This window comes from Erinaceus europaeus, chromosome 16 (genome assembly GCF_950295315.1).
Source record: "Erinaceus europaeus chromosome 16, mEriEur2.1, whole genome shotgun sequence".
NCBI lineage: Eukaryota > Metazoa > Chordata > Mammalia > Eulipotyphla > Erinaceidae > Erinaceus > Erinaceus europaeus.
In genome coordinates, this window is record NC_080177.1 from 25,425,079 (window position 1) to 25,446,838 (window position 21,760).

Genomic DNA, 21,760 nt, shown 5'->3' on the forward strand with positions numbered 1-21,760 from the left:
TTTGCATAACCATTATGCTATCTACCCCCGCCCTACTATTCTTTTTTTATTTTTAAAATATTTATTTTATTTTTGAGAGAAATGCAGAGAGAGAGGGAGAGAGATACAGAGAGAAACACCAGAGCACAGATCAGCTCTGGCTTACAGTGGTGCGGGGGATTGAATTTGGGATTTAGGAGCCTCAGGCATGACAGTCTGTTTGCATAACCATTATGCTATCTTCCCCGCCCTCTCTCTATTATTCTAATGGCAGATTTCAATCCATATTCTTACTCGTCAGTCAGTAATAACCTCTTCTAAACAACTGAGCACAGGAGGGGTCTCTCCAAAGAGTGTGGTCTAGTGACACAGGACTTACTTAGCATAGTGGCTGAAGCACTGGACTTAGGAACATGAAGCCCCAAGTTTGGTCCCTGTCATGACATATGCCAGAGTGATGTTCTGTTTCTGCCTCTCTCTCTCTCTCTCCTCTCTCCTCTCTCCCACTCCCTCTCTCCCGTTCCCTCTCCTCTTTTTTTTATTTACTTATTTATTCCCTTTTTGTTGCCCTTGTTGTTTAATTGTTGTAGTTACCATTGTTGATGTCATCGTTGCTGGATAGAACAGAGAGAAATGGAGAGAGGAGGGGAAGACAGCGAGGGAGAGAGAAAGAGACACCTGCAGACCTGCTTCACCACCTGTGAAGTGACTCTCCTGCAGGTGGGGAGCTGGGGGCTCGAACTGAGATCCTTACGACGGTCCTCGCAAACTTTGCGCCACGTGTGCTTAACCTGCTGCGCTACCGCCCAACTTCTCCCTCTTATCTTCTTTACATCAACCAATCAATATTTATTTTTCTCCACCAGTGTGATTTATGGGGCTTGGTCCCTTCACAGTGAATCTACTGAATTGGCAGCCATTTTTTCTTTTTTGTTTTTGAAAGAGAACAGAAATTGGGAGGGAGTGGGGAAAGAGAAGGAGAAAGAGAGGTTATTTCTACAGGACTGCTTCACTCGCGAAGCTTCCCCCTTAACAGGTAGGCTGCGGGGTTGCATGGTAACGTGTGCCGTACCAGGTGAGCCACAGCTTGTCCCCCTTAAATCAGTAACTCTTAAAAACAATTGGGGGGGGGATCAGGCGGCAGCACAGAGGGTTAAGTGCACATGGCACGAAGGGCAAGGACCAGCATAAGAATCCCAGTTCGGATTCGACTTCCGGAGGCGGAGCTACGAGCAGCAGATCGCTTTCTCTCCTCTCCTCTCCTCTCCCGGATCAACTAGGAATACCAAAGGAGACCACCCGGACCGAAACAAGACAGGACTAGAATGACCACAGAAACCCAGTAAATCACCCGTGAGTACAAACACGCGAGGCTGGTGACAGAGAGGAGAGAGGGGCCTAAGGAGAGATTAAGTGACTGCTAACAGTTCGACAGTCTGTCAGTGGAGACACCACCTCCAGTCTGCTCCACCAACAAGGGGACAGCTGAAGGGAGGAAAGGACTCCCCAGAGACTCACCAAGTACAACTCTGAGTCTCCATTGCTACTACCCTCAGAATCTGGAGCAGCAACAGGGAGGGACACCAGGGCACAGAGATCTAACCAGGAAACTCAGGAGAAGACCTATACCTCGGTGGCATAGCTGAAGGGCTGTGAAAGTCTCTTTGCATAACCACTGGATTATCTCTGCCACACCCTGCTTTATCTCTTGGTCAGGAGTCATTGATTAAGCCAAGAAGCCTATTGATAGTTTAAAAGCCCTCAGGCTACCATAGCCTACAGGGGAAAAAAAAAAAGGCTTTTACACCACTGAACTCCAACTCAGGGATTGAAAAAACTGTTAACTTATATAAAATGGTTAAAACAACAAGAAAAAATAATGGAGACTCGAACCAGGACAAGAGTCCAGCTAAAAGTCCTCCAGAGGGCGAAGCACAAAACAACGAGTTCAACATCCAAACATTAGCTAAGGAAATAATAACAGGAGTGAGTAAAGAATTTGAAAAAATTGTAATCAGAACTGCAGGAACAACAAATGAGAATATGGAAGAAAATTCTAATAATCTCATGGTTATTAGAGAGCTGAAAGCTGAAATTGCTGAGCTAAGAAGGCAACTAGCTGAACAAGCTAAAACAGTATCAGAGCAGGGCAACAAAATAGATGAACTCCAGAAAGCAGTAGTGGGCAGAGAGAATAGAATCAATGAGGCTGAAGACAGAATTAGCAAGATTGAGGATGAATTAGAGACAACTAAAAAAGAAGTAAGAGATCTCAAAAAGAGATTAAGAGATGCTGAAAACAACAACAGAGTCCTATGGGATGACTTCAAAAGAAACAATATACGCATTATTGGCTTACCAGAGGAAGAAAGAGAAGGGGAGGAAGAAAGCGTTCTCCAGGCCATAATAGCTGAAAATTTCTCTAGTCTAGACAACACCAAAGACATAAAGATTCAAGAAGCCCAGAGGGTCCCAAACAGAATTAACCCAGACCTAAAGACACCAAGACATGTCATACTTAGATTGGAAAGGAATAAGGATAAAGAAAGGATCCTCAAGGCTGCAAGAGAAAAACAAAGAGTCACCTACAAAGGAAAACCCATAAGATTAGCAGCAGACTTCTCCATACAAACACTACAGGCCAGAAGAGAATGGCAAGATATCTATCGAGTGCTCAATGAGAAAGGCTTTCAGCCAAGAATACTATATCCTGCTAGACTGTCATTCAGACTAGATGGAAGCATCAAAACCTTCTCAGACAAGCAACAGTTGAAGGAAGCAACCATCACCAAGCCTGCCTTGAAAGAAGTTCTGAAAGGTTTCCTATAAACAACCAGACCACCACAAATAGAACATATATCAAAACACTCTAAAACTCTACAAGAATGGCGTTAAAATATCTTCAATCTTTGATATCAATAAATGTGAATGGCCTGAATTCACCTATTAAAAGACACAGAGTAGGAAGATGGATCAGAAAACACAACCCAACAATATGTTGTCTACAGGAAACTCACCTAACTCAACAAGACAAACACAGACTTAAAGTGAAAGGATGGAAAACTATCATTCAAGCCAATGGCCCACAAAAAAGGGCAGGAACAGCTATTCTCATATCTGACATGATAGACTTTAAAATACATAAGATTAAAAAAGATAGGAATGGACACTACTTAATGCTCAGAGGATCAGTCAATCAAGAGGACTTAACAATTATTAATATCTATGCACCCAATGAGAAGCCATCTAAATACATCAAACTTCTACTGAAAGAGCTACAGCAATATATTAACAGTAACACAATCATAGTAGGGGACTTCAACACCCCACTATCTCAACTTGACAGATCATCCAGGAAGAAAATCAGTAAAGACATAAGGGAGCTAAATGAAGAGATAGATAAACTAGAACTATTGGACATTTTCAGAGTCATTCATCCCAAGAAACTGGAATACACATTTTACTCAAATCCACATGGATCATTCTCAAGGATAGACCATATGTTAGGCCACAAAGACAGCATCAGCCTATTCAAGAGCACTGAAATCATCCCAAGCATCTTCTCAGACCACAGTGGAATTAAACTAACACTTAACAATCAACAAAAGATTAGTAACAGTGCCAAAATGTGGAAGCTCAACAGTACACTTCTTAACAACTTCTGGGTCAAAGAGGAAATCAAGGAAGAAATCAAAATGTTTCGAGAGTTCAATGAAAATGAAGACACAAGCTATCAAAATATTTGGGACACAGCTAAAGCAGTCCTAAGAGGGAAGTTCATAGCTATACAAGCACACATTAGGAAACAAGAAAAGGCACAAATAAACAGCCTGATTGCACATCTTAAAGACCTAGAAGAAGAACAACAAAGGAACCCTAAAGCAACCAGAAGGACAGAAATTACTAAAGTTAGGGCAGAAATAAATAACATTGAGAATAGGAAAACCATACAAAAGATCAATGAAAGTAAATGTTGGTTCTTCGAAAGAGTAAACAAAATCGACAAACCTTTAGCCAGACTCACAAAACAAAAAAGGGAGAAGACCCAAATAAATCGGATAGTAAATGAAAGAGGAGATATCACAACAGACACTGCAGAAATTCAACATATCATGCGAGGCTTCTATGAACAACTATATGCCACCAAGTTAGAGAACCTGGAAGAAATGAATGATTTCCTAGATACCTACCAACTTCCAAAACTAAGTAAAGAGGAAGTGGATAATATGAACAGGCCCATCACAGCTAATGAAATTGAAACAGTTATCAAAAATCTCCCCAAAAATAAAAGTCCTGGACCAGATGGTTTTACAAATGAATTCTACAAAACTTTCAAAGAAGAACTAATACCTCTACTTTTAAAAGTCTTCCAGAAGATTGAAGACACTGGAATACTCCCTGCCAGCTTCTATGAAGCCAACATCACCCTGATACCAAAAGCAGACAGGGACACAACCAAAAAAGAAAACTACAGACCAATATCTCTGATGAACATAGATGCGAAAATATTGAACAAAATTCTAGCCAACCGGATACAGCAGTATATCAAAAAGATTGTTCATCATGACCAAGTGGGGTTTATCCCAGGCATGCAAGGTTGGTTTAATATACGTAAATCAATCAATGTGATCCACCACATCAACAAAAGTAAGACCAAAAACCACATGGTCATATCAATAGATGCAGAGAAAGCCTTTGACAAAATACAACATCCCTTTATGATCAAAACACTACAAAAAATAGGAATAGATGGAAAATTCCTGAAGATAGTGGAGTCTATATATAGCAAACCTACAGCCAACATCATACTCAATGGTGAAAAACTGGAAGCATTTCCCCTCAGATCAGGTACTAGACAGGGCTGCCCACTATCACCATTACTATTCAACATAGTGTTGGAAGTTCTTGCCATAGCAATCAGGCAGGAGCAAGGAATTAAAGGAATACAGATTGGAAGAGAAGAAGTCAAACTCTCCTTATTTGCAGATGACATGATAGTATACATGGAAAAACCTAAGGAATCTAGCAAGAAGCTTTTGGAAATCATCAGGCAATACAGTACTGTGTCAGGCTATAAAATTAACATTCAAAAGTCAGTGGCATTCCTCTATGCAAACACTAAGTTAGAAGAAATTGAAATCCAGAAATCAGTTCCTTTTTCTATAGCAACAAAAACAATAAAATATCTAGGAATAAACCTAACCAAAGAAGTGAAAGACTTGTATACTGAAAATTATGAGTCACTACTCAAAGAAATTGAAAAAGACACAAAGAAGTGGAAAGATATTCCATGCTCATGGGTTGGAAGAATTAACATCATCAAAATGAATATATTACCCAGAGCCATCTACAAATTTAATGCTATCCCCATCAAGATCCCAAGCACATTTTTTAGGAGAATAGAACAAATGCTACAAATGTTTATCTGGAACCAGAAAAGACCTAGAATTGCCAAAACAATCTTGAGAAAAAAGAACAGAACCGGAGGCATCACACTGCCAGATCTCAAACTGTATTGTAGGGCCATTGTCATCAAAACTGCTTGGTACTGGAACATGAACAGACACACTGACCAGTGGAATAGAATTGAGAGCCCAGAAATGAGGCCCCACACCTATGGACATCTAATCTTTGACAAAGGGGCCCAGACTATTACATGGGGAAAGCAGAGTCTCTTCAACAAATGGTGTTGGAAACAATGGGTTGAAACATGCAGAAGAATGAAGCTGAATCACTGTATTTCACCAAATACAAAAGTAAATTCCAAGTGGATCAAGGACTTGGATGTTAGACCACAAACTATCAGATACTGAGAGGAAAATATTGGAAGAACTTTTTTCCGCATAAATTTTAAAGACATTTTCAATGAAACGAATCCAATTACAAGGAAGACTAAGGCAAGTATAAACCTATGGGACTACATCAAATTAAAAAGCTTCTTCACAGCAAAAGAAACCACTACCCAAATCAAGAGACCCCTCACAGAATGGGAGAAGATCTTTACATGCCATATATCAGATAAGAGTTTAATAACCAACATATATAAGGAGCTTACCAGACTCAACAACAAGACAACAAATAACCCCATCCAAAAATGGGGGGAGGAATTGGACAGAATATTCACCACAGAAGAGATCCAAAAGGCCGAGAAACACATGAAAAAATGCTCCAAGTCTCTGATTGTCAGAGAAATGCAAATCAAGACAACAATGAGATATCACTTCACTCCTGTGAGAATGTCATACATCAGAAAAGGTAACAGCAGCAAATGCTGGAGAGGATGTGGGGTCAAAGGAACCCTCCTGCACTGCTGGTGGGAATGTCAATTGGTCCAACCTCTGTGGAGAACAGTCTGGAGAACTCTCAGAAGGCAGAAATGGACCTACCCTATGACCCTGCAATTCCCCTCCTGGGGATATATCCTAAGGAACCCAACACATCCATCCAAAAAGATCTGTGTACACATATGTTCTTGGCAGCACAATTTGTAATAGCCAAAACCTGGAAGCAACCCAGGTGTCCAACAACAGATGAGTGGCTGAGCAAGTTGTGGTATATATACACAATGGAATACTACTCAGCTGTAAAAAATGGTGACTTCACAGTTTTCAGCCGATCTTGGATGGACCTTGAAAAAATCATGTTGAGTGAAATAAGTCAGAAACAGAAGGATGAATATGGGATGATCTCACTCTCAGGCCGAAGTTGAAAAACAAGATTAGAAAAGAAAACACAAGTCGAACCTGAAATGGAATTGGAGTATTACACCAAAGTAAAAGACTCTGGGGTGGATGGGTGGGTGGGGAGAATACAGGTCCATGAAAAATGATGAATGAAATAGTGGGGGTTGTATTGCTAAATGGGAATCTGGGAAATGTTATGCATGTAAAAAAAAAAAAAAAAGAAGTAAAAACGCAAAGCAGAAAAAAAAAAAAAGAATCCCAGTTCGAGCCCTGGCTTCCTACCTGCAGGGGAGTCGCTTCACAGGCAGTGAAGCAGGTCTGCAGGTGTCTTTCTCTCCCCCTCTCTGTCTTCCCCTCCCCTCTCCATTTCTCTCTGTCCTATCCAACAGTGACGACATCAACAACAACAATAATAACCACAACAAGGCTACAACAACAAGGGCAACAAAAGGGAAAATTAAAAAAAAAGAAAAAATTTGGAGGGGACCGGGGAAGTGGCACAGCAGGTTACGTGCATATAGTGCAAAGCGCAAGGACTCACACAAGGATCTCGATTTGAACCCCTGACTCTCCACCTGCAGGGGGGTCATTTCACAAGCTGTGAAGCAGGTCTGCAGGTGTCTTTCTTTTCCCCTCTGTCTTCTCCTTCTCTCTCAGTTTCTCTCTGTCCTACCCAACAACAACAAAAATGGAAAAAATGGCCTCCAGGAGCAGTGGATTCGTAGTGCAGGCACCGAGCCCCAGTGATAACCCTGGAGCCAAAAAAGGGGGTCGGGCGGTAGCGCAGTGGGTTAAGCGTATGTGCAAAGAGCCAAGGCTACCTAATTCCAAACAGTATTGGAAGGAGTTTGGGGAGGTAACAGGGGAAGCTCTGCTGTTAGAACTATTCAGGTGCTGTGAGGGGAATCTGGAGTAGCTCTTTCACAGGACCAGGCAGGGAAGAAATCAGTTTCTGAAGGAGGTACTCACCAAGCCTCTAACCCCTTTTCTAGAACTGCCCTAAAAAAAAAAAAAATCTAGGGAGTCGGGCGGTAGCGCAGCAGATTAAGCGCACGTGTCGCCAAGCACAAGGACTGTGTAAGGATCCCGGTTCGAGCCCCCAGCTCCCCACCTGCAGGGGAGTCGCTTCACAGGCAGTGAAGCAGGTCTGCAGGTGTCTATCTTTCTCTCCCCTTCTCTGTCTTCCCCTCCTCTCTCCATTTCTCTCTGTCCTACCCAACAACGAAGACATCAGTAACAACAATAATAACTACAACAATAAAACAACAATGGCAACAAAAGGGAATAAATAGTTAAGAAAATCTAGTTAGTTAATTAACTTGACAGAACAGAAGCTGAGTGATGAAGAGGAGCTAGACAGGGAGAGACACCTACTGAAGTGCTTCACCACTTATGAAGCTCCCCCCTCCCATGGGTGGGGACTGGGGACTTGGATCCTGGTCCTTGTGCATTGTAATGTGTGCGCTCAAGCAGATGTACCACTGTCTGGCCCCTAGAACTGTCTCTGAAGACTCCAGAGTCTGATTCTTTGTGGGAGCCATGGCCAACTTTATGGTCCCCAGTGTGGCTCTAAGTCTCAACTGCCTAGCCAGGCTGCCTCTCCCACTTGCCAGTCTTCTGGCCTCTGTCCATGGACCATGCTGCCCCTCTTCCAGCCCTCTCGCCTAGTTCTGGGTCTAGGCTGGGGTTCTTCTGATTCCAACTGAAGAGAGAGAGGGTCTCACCGGTGACTTGTAGTACATAATCTGTCCCTGTCTCAGGACAAACCAGCGGCGTTTCCATGTCTTCACTCGACTTCCCATTTTCAACAGGTAGCCAGACTTCTCCAGGGATTCCTGCAGGGGTGGAGAGGGGAGGGGAGGGGAGGGAAGGGGGGTGGATAGAAAGGGAAAATCACTTGGGTTTCTGGACATCACATAGGCCAGCATGACCCAGCTGAGTCATTTCTTTGCAACTGGCACAAAAGTAAAATTGCCACATACCTACTATTTGAATTTTCAGAGCCTCACGCCCTGCTAAGGGCTCAGAAAGAACTAGATAAAGCGCAGGAGGGTTAATCCTGAAGAGGAAGGGCCATGCTGGTTGGGGAAAACAACAGCCTCCCAGGAGAAGAGGGTGGACCAGGGGCTGCAGAGCAAGAGGCCAGCCAGGGAGGCACCAGGAAGGAGAGAGACCTAAGCTGACCTTGGAGGAAAGGTCAGTCTCTCCTTCACAGATAATCTGAGAGGAGGAAGAGGAGGAAGGCCATCCCAGGTAGCAGGGAAGGGAGAAGAGGTTGGAAAAGCAGTGAGCAAATTGGCGCTGGGGCACAAGAGGTGATAAAAGGGTGGTAGAGGGGGTTGGAGCAAGAGCTGGGGGACGAGGGCCCTCTGGATTGGTGGCTGGCTGTGGCAGCTACGAGTAAACATCTGAGCCTCAAGTTTCCCCTGCACAGAAAACAGTCACAAGCCTCAGAGGACTGTGAGAGCTACTGAGACCACGTACAAAGCATGAGCTCTGCCTGGCACAGGATGTGATGTCAATAAATGGTAGCTCTCAGGGTCAGGCAGTGGGGCACCTGGTAGAGCAGACAAAGTTACCATACTCTAGGACCCAGGTTCAAGCCCCTGGGCCCCGTGTATAGGGTGGTGGTGGGGAACTTCATGAGTGGTAGAGCAGTGCTGTGAGTACGTTTCTTTCTCTTTTTAAATTTTATTTTAATTAATTAATTAATTAATTAATCTTTGCCTCCAGGGTTATTGCTGGGGCTCGGTGCCTGCACTACAAATCCATTGCTCCTGGAGGCCGTTTTTCCCACTCTGTTGCCCTTGTTATTGCTGTTATTATTGCTACTGCTGTTGTTGGATAGGACCGAGAGAAATCGAGAGAGATGGGGAAGACAGAGAGGGAGAGAGAAAGAGAGACACCTGCAGACCTGCTTCACCACTTGTGAAGCCATCCCCCTGCAGGTGGGGAGCTGGGGGCTCGAACCGAGATCCCTAAGTCGGTCCTTGCGCTTCGTGCCACGTGAGCTTAACCCGGTGCACTATCGCCCAGCCCTTTTCTCCTCTTCCCTTTCTCTCCCTCTCTGATTCTCTCTATCAGATTAAAGGAAAGAAAAAAGGAAAAAAAGAAAATAAAAAAACATTATCTCTGAGCAATCTAGAAGAAACATATAGATGATGACTCCTAGAGCCAGACAGGGCTCCCCCACTGGCTGTTCTGGGCTTGAAAGTAGAGCTCCTCAGCACCTTCCGCATGAGGCCTGAATGTACAGACACCCTGCAAACCCACTCCCCATGGCCTCACAGCAGGGCAGGGGACCCCTCCCCTCCCACTGTGTCTTCCAGTGTCTTGTTCCCTGGGGGACAAGACCACCCTGCTTGCTCAGTCCCCACAGGGTGTGGGGTCTCACTCCTGGCTCACCCTGCCCAGGCCCAGCCCGTCAGTGGAGTAGGACGAGGTGCGCTGCAGTTTGTGCTCAGGCTCGGAGTAGTCGCTGTCCAGGGAGCAGGCATCGGGAGGGATGGCATAGTCACCCTCGGAGCTCAGTGAGGACATGGAGACACCTGGATAATGGGGGTGGGGACGTAGGGGGAGTCCAGGACTGAGCCCCACCCACCTCCAGCCCACAGTCTGCTTCCCCTAACTCCAGATCTTCCAAATCTAGTGCTGAGAGTCCACAGACAGAGACCAATTCACACACCTTCCCCAGCAAGACTCCCCACTGGAGGCAGTGAGGGCCCCTGTTGATGCCTCACCCCCACCCTGCTTCCCCTTCATTGTGTACCTCTCTTGAAGGCCCGAGGGCTGCCCAGTCCACTGGTCCTCCTGGACTCAGGGCTGAGGATGGACATCCGGAAGCTGGCCTGCGAGCTGCAGTCGTCCTCAGAGCCCGAGGACTCATCGGCGAAGGGGACACTGCTGATCTGCGTGGCTCTCTGCAAGACAGGCCCCGCCAATTGCAGCCCCACACCTGCTCTCTGGCTCTGCCTCCAGATGCCCAGGCTGTGGCCACCACAGCCTGTTGGGGACACACGGAACACGGCACATGGACCTCATCGCCATTGGGGTCACCGAGCAGGCATCTATCTTCCCTAGCCCCACTCCTGCATCCTCAATCTCAGTGTTTCTCCTTGGGCCACCCTCCCGCTCCCACACCACAAACGATCCTTTGAGGTCCCCAAAGGGCAGCCTCACTCAGGCTAACAATATCTGGCCTCTGTGACCCTCATCCTCTGCCACTAGGGGGCCAGTATGCCACACCATGGACCATGTGGACAATGTGTGACAGGAGCTTGAAAACAAATGGGTGGTAAAATGAGAGGCCATTGCCACTGGCCAACACTTAACAAGACTGAAGTCTCAGTGTTGTTGGAAGTGTGTGTGTGTGTGTGTGTGTGTGTGTGTGTGTGTGTGTGGTGGGGGAACCCAGTCTGCAGTGAGATGAAGACTTGCTAGGAGCCACTTTGGCAGTCCCTGTCAAAATTTTAAACACGTCAACAAGGGTAACAAAAGGGAATAAATAAATAAGTAAATATAAAAAAAATAAATAAATAAACATGTATATATTTGCCCATAAATTCCACTTCTAGAACTGTGTCCTACAGAAATTTATGTTACATGTACCAGGATATGTCCCCACAGTGATGCTCACCACAACATTTATTTCAGAGCTAGACATAAACTCTACATGGTCAATCAGTGAAGGATAGATTAAGGTAGTTTTGGGGCATCTATACTGAAAGATACTAGAGAGCCCTAAACAGAAAGGCAGGAATTGAAGGGATGAGGAAGGAAGCCAGCAGGAGGACCTGACTGCATGGCTGTGAGGACAGCAAGAGATAGAATGGCATGCACAACTGATCTTGTGTAAGTGTGTGTGTGTGTGTGTGTGTGTGTGTGTGTGTGTGTACACGTGAGAGAAGAATGGATTGTTGGAAATACAAGTGTAAAATGCCATCAGAAGGCCTTGTAGACTAAACTCCAAACCATTACTGAGAGAAAAACAACTTGAGAGGAAATTACCACTCTGGGCTTTTGAATTTTCTTTAAAAAAAAAAAAAGTGTTACCAAGAAACCAGTAACATAAAGAGACAAAAGCATGTTTGAGAACATCATGTTGTGGTTATATATAATTTCTCTTGAAAATACGTAGAGACATCATGGGCAGTATATGGGAGTGTGTGTCTGACTGAACACACACAAGAAATTCTGGAAGGTATCCCACTGCCGCCTGGGTAGGCACCTGAAAAGATGGGAGAAGAGGTGGAACAGACAGTGGTTTAACCTTTCATGTTTATTAGGCTCACAATCACGTCAAGGTTTCCTAGAAATGTAGAATATTTATAATAAAAATACAATAAAGGAGTTGGTCAGTAGCACAGCGGGTTAAGCGCATGTGGCGCGAAGTGCAAGGACCGGTGTAAGGATCCCGGTTGGAGCCCTCAGCTCCCCACCTGCAGGGGAGTCGCTTCACAGGCAGTGAAGCAGGTCTGCAGGTGTCTATCTTTCTCTCCCCCTCTGTCTTCCCTTCCTCTTTCCATTTCTCTCTGTCCTATCCAACAATGATGACATCAATAACAACAACAACTAGAAGAATAAATCAACAAGGGCAATAAAAGGGAATAAATAAATTTTTAAAAAATACAATAAACAGTAAAAATAAAATGGCCCATGAGGGCCAGAGCTACCTAAGGCCCTACTTCAGCCATTGCATGCTGAGACAAGGGGTTTCCTGGTTGGGGGCACCCTTCTCCTCAGACAGCAACTTCTTACCCCCTTCAGGGATGTGTAGACTGGCACGGTGAGGTTCTTGTAGACAAGGCCAGAGAAAGGCCCCCCAGGAGATCCGAGGGCAGGAGGGCTTGAAGCAGCAAGGCCTGAGGCTGGAAGACTTGAGGCTGGAAGGGGTAGAGAAGAAGTGTGTGTGAGAATAATCCAGATAACCTAGTAAGGAAAGGGGGTGGGTGGGTGGGTTCCTGTGTATGGGATCCTGGGTTCAACCCCTAGCACCACATAAAATGGTAGAGTGGGTTTGGTTCTGTCTCTAAATAAATACATACACATTAGTCCCAGTCCTGTGACTGTTTACTTCCATTCCTGCCCAGGAGGTGAGGAGAGAACCTGAAGTGTTTCCTTTTTATTTATTTATTTTCCCTTTTGCTGCCCTTGTTGTTTTATTGTTGTAGTTATTATTATTGTTGTTGTTGATGTTGTTGTTGTTAGATAGGACAGAAAGAAATGGAGAGGAGGGGAAGACAGAGAGGGGGAGAGAAAAACAGACACCCGTAGACCTGCTTCACCACCTGTGAAGTGACTCTCCTGCAGGTGGGGAGCCAGGGACTTGAACCGGGATCCTTACTCTGGTCCTTGCACTTGGCGCCACCTGAGCTTAATCTGTTGTGCTACCGCCCAACTCCCGTGTTTCCTTTTTTTTTTTTTTTTATTTCCCTTTTGTTGCCCCCGTTGTTTTTCTATTGTTGTAGTTATTACTGTTGTTGATGTCATTGTTGGATAGGACAGAGAGAAATGGAGAGAGGAGAGGAAGACAGAGAGGGGGAGAGAAAGATAGACACCTGCAGACCTGCTTCACTGCCCGTGAAGAGACTCCCCTGCAGGTGGGGAGCCGGGGGCTTGAACTGGGACCCCTGCACCGGATCCCTGCGCCACGTGGCTTAACCACTGCGCCACCGCCAGACTCCCGCGTTTCCTTTTTTTTTAACTGCCAGGGTTACCTCTGGGATTTACTAACTTCTTGACTCCCAGTGGCCTTTTCTTTTCCTTTTTATTATTATTCTTTTTCTTTTTCTTTCCTTTCTTCAGATAGACAGAGATAAACAGAGAAAGGGGGAGAGAAAGAGAGACCTCTGCAGCACTGCTCCACCAATTATGAAGCTTTCCCCCACTACAGGTGGGGACTGGGGCTTGAACCCTGGTCCCTCCTGCACAGTGACCTATGTACTCTACTGGTTAAGCCAACACTTGGCCTCCCTGCACCATTTTCTTTTCCTTCACTTCACCTGACTTAATGAGGTGAGAGGAGACGGGGGGGGGGGGGGGTTTGCCATCAGGTGACTCTGGCCCTGGGTGATCCCCCCACCCACATGGGCATCTCACGAGACTCACAGCTATAGGTGGTGTTGCTTCTGGGAGACACATCTGACAGCCTCATGCCTGATGTGGCCACAGCATATATTCGGCTTTCCTGAAATGAGAGTTCCCAGGAGAGTTAGGGCCCAGCACACTCTGGGGGTGTGGAGGAGCAGCATGGGGTCCCTTAAGGCAAGAAGAAAGGACTGAGGCTGCTGTGATGAGAGTGGGAGAAGAAGACTGGGGCAGGGGTAGGGCTGTGTGGTGCAGCTGGGGATCCCACTCGGTCCAAGTAGTCAAATTCACCATAAGAATGGTATTTCTGTCAGTAGTGTTGGCTCTACCCAGGACAGGCCTCCATCTTCAAGAGGGTATGAAAGAGAAGTGTGAAGAACTCTGGTTCAACAAATATAGCAGTGCTTTACAAAAGGCCGTCCAATGCCAAACCTGTGGGTTTCTAGAGACTCTAAACTGGCAAATAAGTATATTTGACTCCCTCAAGCTGAGAAAAGTCCTGACTTCTCAGACTTAACCATTCCCATCCCCCTCAGCCTTGACACAGCCCCACGGTTATTGTCCTGTTAGTCAGTGAAAAGATGGGCAACTCTCTGGCCACTATGGCTTCCCTTTCGCTCTCTTTTTTCTTCTTCTTTTTTTTTTTTTTTTTAAGATTTATTTATGAGAAGAGGGAAAGGAAAGAACTACAGCAATGCTGGGGATTAAACTTGGGGCCTCATGCATGAAGATCCAATGCTTAATCCACTGTGCCACCTCTGGGCTGCAGCTGCCATGGTTTTCTAAGTTGACAGGGATGGTCTTGTATCAGGGACCTTGGTCAGACTTGGCATTGTTTTCTTTAGCAGCAAGTCACCAAGAGGACTGCAAACAGAATGGCTCCTTCCACCAGCACCAACAATTCCTACCCTGGTTCTGCCTCTCTTCCCAGCCTCTTACCCAGGATGGAAATCGGTGCAGTGGGGGTGTAGGTGGTTTGATCTCCAAGTCCACTTCCAGCTCAGGGCCTGGGGCCTTTGAGCTCTCTCTTTCCGCTCTCTTCCCTGCGGTTGATGGCTCCTCCATCTCCATCTTCTCGGGTTCCTCACGCAGCTCAGCTGGAGCCTCCACCTTGGGAAGGCTGGAGGGGTGGAAGGCTGGAAGGGTCCCAGCCTCAACAATCACTCTAAAGTCAAAGCCCCCAGGGCCCACCTGGGGTTGGCTGTGGTGCCGTTTGGCTAGCCGGATGCTGTCCTGGCGGGTGCCAGGAGCCCACACCTTCGGCAGGGTCAGGCTGCTGCCGGGGCGACCATCCCTTGCACAGGCCTTTGTCCCAGGGAGTGTACCTCCCTGACCAGGGGCCAGGCCCTCACCCCAGGAAGCTGAGCCATGTCTGGGCACTGGAGGCTTCACACAAAGCTGGCCAGGAGAACCCTCTCTTCCCAGATGAGGTGGGATGGTCTTGGCCTCAATTTCCCCTGGGCAGATAAGGCTGGAACTAGAATCTTCTGAGGGACCATCTGCTTTAAAGCCACAGTCCTTGCTGTGCAAACTGCCAGGAGATGGTGCTGGCATGACTGCCTGCAGTGCAGCCTGGAGCTTAGAAACACTGTCCTGCCACACTGGCTGGGGTCCTGGCTCTGAAGGTGGAGACTCCTGCTCTGGAGTTCCCTGGTGATTCACCAGTAGGTCTCCTGAAGGTGCCATCTGAAGAGCTGTGGTTAAGGCAAAAATAGACATATAGAGAGCTCCCTTGATTCAGTCCCAGGCCTTACCCACCATGCGTGCGCGCGCGCACGCGCGCGCGCACACACACACACACACACACACACACACACACTCTTACCTTCTAGTGCATCTTGAAGGGCCCCCATCTGCTCTATCAGGCGCTGATTACAGCTTTTCAGGTGGTGATTCTCAGTCTCAAGCTAGACAAAAAACAAAAACGCTGATCTAGAACATTCAGTCCACAGACTCAGACATATCATTCAAAATAAGGCTAGAATCCTACTAAAAGGCCAAATCTTTGAAAACTGCAGGTGGCATCTCATCACTTCAGGGCTGACCCTCCCTGGAAGCTCCACCTGCTTCCTGTGAAAACCGTGTGTGTGTGTGTGTGTGTGTGTGTGTGTGTGTGTCCATCCCAGAGTACTACTCATCTTTGGCTTATGGTCTTGTTGGGAATTGAACCTGGGAACTGTGCGTCTCCAGTATGAAAGTCTTTGCTATAAAATGCTGTGAAATATCTCTGGCCCTGCAAACTGACTTTAGTTGGGATAGAATTCCATTTGGGAATTTAATTTGGATATAATTAATTTAGTTTGGATAGAATCCCAGAATTCTGCATTTTTAGTTATTTTTGCTTTTTTTTTTAAATTGTGAAAAGTAAAACATGCATAAAAACTGTATAACTAACTAGGGGGTCGGGCGGTAGCACAGCAGGTTAAGCGCAGGTGGCGCAAAGCGCAACAACCAGCATAAGGATCCTGGTTCAAGCCCCTGGCTCCCCACCTGCAGGGGAGTCGCTTCACAGGTGGTGAAGCAGGTCTGCAGGTGTCTATCTTTTTCTTCCCCTCTCTGTCTTCCCCTCCTCTCTCCATTTCTCTCTGTCCTATCCAACAACGATGACATCAATAACAACAACAATAATAACTAGAACAATAATAACTACAACAATAAAACAACAAGGACAACAAAAGGGAATAAATAAATAAATAAATATATAAAACAAAAAAACAAAAACTGTATAACTACTAAAGTACACTTTAGCAAATGATTCTGATATTAACACTCATGTGACCATTAACACTCATGTGACCAGGTTAAGAAACAGAAATGTGTGTTGGGATCATAGCACAGTGGTTACACAATTGGTTTTCATGCGTGAGACCACAAGATCCCTGTTTCAGTCTCTGGTACCACCATAAAGCAATGTTGAAAAGGGCTCTGGTGAGAGAGAGAGAAGGAGAAAAAGTCAGGGGGAAGGGAACTTCATGAGTGGTAAAGCAGTGGTGCAGGTATCTCTTTTCTGTATCCTTTCTGTCTTTTCCTGCCCTCTCAATCCTATCAAATAAAACAAAGGAAGGAAAAAACAAAAAAGGAAAAACTAGCTGCCAGGAGCAGTGGAGTTGTCATGCAAGGACTGAGCCCCAGTGATAACCCTGGTGGCAAAGAAAGAGAAAGAGGGGAGGGGAAGAGGAATGGAAAAGAGGAGAGGGGGAGGGGAGAAAAAAAAGAGACAGAAAGAAAGGAAATTTCCAGCACCCACACAATCCCAGACCTCCCTTCCTGATCCCTCCCTCCCCCCACAAAGGCAACCACACAGAATGTAAACAAAATGAAGGAAAACTGAACAAAAATTAAGGCCACTCAAGGCCTCACAAATAGGAGACCAAAAACTGCTTTGGAATGAGAGCAACCCCTACCATCTCCCTCCCAGATTCGATGGATGAGTTTTCCACTCACCTCTGCTAGCTTTAGAGTCACCCATTCCTTAATCTTTGCAGCTTTTTCTTGAACACCTTTTGCTTCCTCAGCTCTCATCTGCTTCTGTAAGAAAGAGTGGGCCTTTAGTTAACCTCAGCAGCCATCAGTTTAGCAAAAAAAAAAAAAATCCCCAAAAAGTCATGAAGGAAATGGCTAATAGACATAATATCACTCTCTCCATATATAACCACTGCTTCTTATCAACATTTCTTTTATATCAAAGCACAATATTAACCAGGGGTTGATTTGCAACACAAATGACATATATAGAAAGGGCTCATTTGGGGGCTGGTTGAGTGCACGTGTAACAATTCGTAAGGATCTGGGTTCAAGCCTCTGGTCCCCACCTGCCGGGGGAAAGCTTCACAAGTGGTGAAACAAGGCTGCAGGTGTCTCTCTGTCTCTCTCCCTCTCTACCTCCCCTACTCCTCTTAATTTCTGTCTCTATCCAATAATAAATAAATATATTTTTTAAAAAGATTTAAAAAATTAAAATTAAAAAGGGGGTCATTTGAAATGGACAATTCAGGTTTCTGCATTTTGACTATAAAGAATAACTGTGGCTATCGATATTTTTTATCCATATGTGTGTGCACATACATGCTTTCATTTCTCTTGAATATATATACCCAGGGCCTTTGAGAAACTGCTAGACTGTTTCCCAAAGTGATGGCACTCATTTGTTCTCCCACCAGCAGTGTATAAGGTTTCCAAACTCTGTGTCCTCTGTCTGTTTTCTATTATTATTATTATTAATTATCACCCTAGTAGATGCAAAGTGATTTTTCACTGTAATTGCCATATACAAATGAAAATCTCCTTAGTTATAAAATGCGAAGAATATAAACAGACAATTAACAAAAACAACAACAACAAAGGGAAGGAAATCTGTGGAAAGCTGTTCAACAGCAGAGATGCTATTAAGTTGGCAAAGAAAGATGAGACATTATTTCCTCCATTGAATGAACCGTTTAAAAGTTTGATGGTAACATTAAAGATGTATTTGGAGACTCCACCCAGGGGCAAGGGAAACAAAACCAAAAATGAATAAATGGGACTATATCAAATTAAAAAGCTTTTACACATCCGAAGAAAATTCCATAAGGATAAGCTGGAAACCCAACAAATAGGAAAAGATATTTTCATACTACCCTTTAGATAAGCAGTTGATATCAAGCATCTCTAAAGAACTAACACAGCGGGAGTTGTGTGGTAGCGCAATGGGTTAAGCGCAGGTGGTGCAAAGTGCAAGGATCCTGGTTTGAGCCCCCGGCTCCCCACCTGCAGGGGAGTCGCTTCACAGGTGGTAAAGCAGGTCTGCAGGTGTCTGTCTTTCTCTCCCCCTCTCTACCCTCCTCTCTCCATTTTTCTCTGTCCTATCCAACAAAAAAGACATCAATAACAACAACAATAATAATCACAACAATAAAACAAGGGCAACAAAAGGGAATGAATAAATAAATAAATAAGTAAAATTTTAAAAGACAGCTCAACAAAAAGAAAAGAATAACCCAATAAAAAAAGTGGGCAGAAGATATGAATAGATGATTCTCTAAAGAAGAGATACACATGATCCACAGACATATTCAGAAATGCTCTGATTCACTCATCATTAGACAAATGCAAATCAAAACCACATTGAGATTCCACCTCAAACCTGTAAGAATGGGATCCATCAATAAAATAAGAGAAAGTAAGTATTGGAGAGGATGTGGAGAGGAACTCTACTACACTGCTGGTGGGGGGATGCAACAGGTACAATCACTATAGAGAATAGGATAGAGAATCCTTAAACAAATACAGATGGAAATGCCATATGATCCAGCAATTCCACTACTAGGCATATACCCAAAAGATATAATAACACTGATTTGAAAGGATATATACACCCCCATGTTCATAGCGGTTTTATTCACAATAGGAAAAACCTGGAAACAACCAAAATGCCCTTCCACAGATAAGTGGATAAAGAACTTGTGGGACATATACTCAATGGAGTATTATTCAGCAATAAAAAATATGATGCTGTGTCCTTTGGAATAACGTGGATGGAACTGGAGAAGATTATGCTTAGTGAAGCAAGTAAGGAGGCGAAGGACAACGACCGAATGGTTTCACTCAGATGCGGAACATAGAGTATTGAGTATATGAATGTGAAAAAAACGAAATATCAACCTACATCTAAGACTGTGAGAGAACTAGAGTGGTTACCTATGGGGGTGGGGATGGGGACACACATCTTTGGGGATGGAAGTGGTGAAAAAACAAAGAAAAATTAAAAAGAAAACTTTGATGGTATCACAATTTGTCAAGAAAGCTAAAAAAAAAAAAAAAAAACCTTTTAAACAAAATGGCCAAGTCTTTCAGGGGCACTTTGATCATATTTTTATCAAACCTGCTACTTAGGAATCATTTGTTGCAATATAACTGATAAAGAAAAAAAAAGTCAAAATACTTAGGACTTGAAATAACCTCCACGCAGGCCCCACACGTATGGACATCTAATCTTTGACAAAGGGGCCCAGACTATTATATGGGGGAAGCAGAGTCTCTTCAACAAATGGTGTTGGAAACAATGGGTTGAAACATGCAGAAGAATGAAACTGAATCACTGTATTTCACCAAATACAAAAGTAAATTCCAAGTGGATCAAGGACTTGGATGTTAGACCAGAAACTATCAGATACTTAGAGGAAAATATTGGAAGAACTTTTTTCCGCATAAATTTTAAAGACATTTTCAATGAAACGAATCCAATTACAAGGAAGACTAAGGCAAGTATAAACCTATGGGACTACATCAAATTAAAAAGCTTCTTCACAGCAAAAGAAACCACTACCCAAATCAAGAGACCCCTCACAGAATGGGAGAAGATCTTTACATGCCATACATCAGATAAGAGTTTAATAACCAACATATATAAAGAGCTTGCCAGACCCAACAACAAGACAACAAATAACCCCATCCAAAAATGGGGGGAGGACTTGGACAGAATATTCACCACAGAAGAGATCCAAAAGTCTGAGAAACACATGAAAAAATGCTCCAAGTCTCTGATTGTCAGAGAAATGCAAATCAAGACAACAATGAGATATCACTTCACTCCTGTGAGAATGTCACACATCAGAAAAGGTAACAGCAGCAAATGCTGGAGAGGGTGTGGGGTCAAAGGAACCCTCCTGCACTGCTGGTGGGAATGTCAATTGGTCCAACCTCTGTGGAGAACAGTCTGGAGAACTCTCAGAAGGCTAGAAATGGACCTACCCTATGACCCTGCAATTCCTCTCCTGGGGATATATCCTAAGGAACCCAACACATCCATCCAAAAAGATCTGTGTACACATATGTTCTTGGCAGCCCAACTTGTAATAGCCAAAACCTGGAAGCAACCCAGGTGTCCAACAACAGATGAGTGGCTGAGCAAGTTGTGGTATATATACACAATGGAATACTACTCAGCTGTAAAAAATGGTGACTTCACCGTTTTCAGCCGATCTTGGATGGACCTTGAAAAAATCACGTTGAGTGAAATAAGTCAGAAACAGAAGGATGGGGGATTCGACTTCCGGAGGCGGAGCTACGAGCAGCAGATCGCTTTCTCTCCTCTCCTCTCCTCTCCTGGATCAACTAGGAATACCAAAGGAGACCACCCGGACCGAAACAAGACAGGACTAGAATGACCACAGAAACCCAGTAAATCACCCGTGAGTACAAACACGCGTGGCTGGTGACAGAGAGGAGAGAGGGGCCTAAGGAGAGATTAAGTGACTGCTAACAGTTCGACAGTTTGTCAGTGGAGACACCACCTCCAGTCTGCTCCACCAACAAGGGGACAGCTGAAGGGAGGAAAGGACTCCCCAGAGACTCACCAAGTACAACTCTGAGTCTCCATTGCTACTACCCTCAGAATCTGGAGCAGCAACAGGGAGGGACACCAGGGCACAGAGATCTAACCGGGAAACTCAGGAGAAGACCTATACCTCGGTGGCATAGCTGAAGGGCTGTGAAAGTCTCTTTGCATAACCACTGGATTATCTCTGCCACACCCTGCTTTATCTCTTGGTCAGGAGTCATTGATTAAGCCAAGAAGCCTATTGATAGTTTAAAAGCCCTCAGGCTACCATAGCCTACAGGGGAAAAAAAAAAAAGGCTTTTACACCACTGAACTCCAACTCAGGGATTGAAAAAACTGTTAACTTATATAAAATGGTTAAAACAACAAGAAAAAATAATGGAGACTCGAACCAGGACAAGAGTCCAGCTAAAAGTCCTCCAGAGGGTGAAGCACAAAACAACGAGTTCAACATCCAAACATTAGCTAAGGAAATATCACAGGAGTGAGTAAAGAGTTTGAAAAAATTGTAATCAGAACTGCAGGAACAACAAATGAGAATATGGAAGAAAATTCTAATAATCTCATGGTTATTAGAGAGCTGAAAGCTGAAATTGCTGAGCTAAGAAGGCAACTAGCTGAAGAAGCTAAAACAGTATCAGAGCAGGGCAACAAAATAGATGAACTCCAGAAAGCAGTAGAGGGCAGAGAGAAT

The 21,760-nt window shown here is 44.6% G+C and overlaps 1 protein-coding gene across 1 annotated transcript in view; it reads right to left on the reverse strand.

Moving 5' to 3' along the window:
- The window catches only part of PLEKHH1 (pleckstrin homology, MyTH4 and FERM domain containing H1), an 85,218-nt gene that overhangs the window by 25,345 nt on the left and 38,113 nt on the right, over nt 1-21,760 (reverse strand). Inside the window, exons 5-12 of the mRNA XM_016189453.2 lie at nt 17,193-17,276; nt 15,574-15,655; nt 14,688-15,442; nt 13,770-13,848; nt 12,420-12,544; nt 10,432-10,582; nt 10,068-10,210; nt 8,387-8,497 (exon numbers count right to left, since the gene is read on the reverse strand). Of these exons, the coding sequence (XP_016044939.1) occupies nt 8,387-8,497; nt 10,068-10,210; nt 10,432-10,582; nt 12,420-12,544; nt 13,770-13,848; nt 14,688-15,442; nt 15,574-15,655; nt 17,193-17,276 (1,530 nt within the window). The remainder of the gene's footprint in view (nt 1-8,386; nt 8,498-10,067; nt 10,211-10,431; nt 10,583-12,419; nt 12,545-13,769; nt 13,849-14,687; nt 15,443-15,573; nt 15,656-17,192; nt 17,277-21,760) is intronic.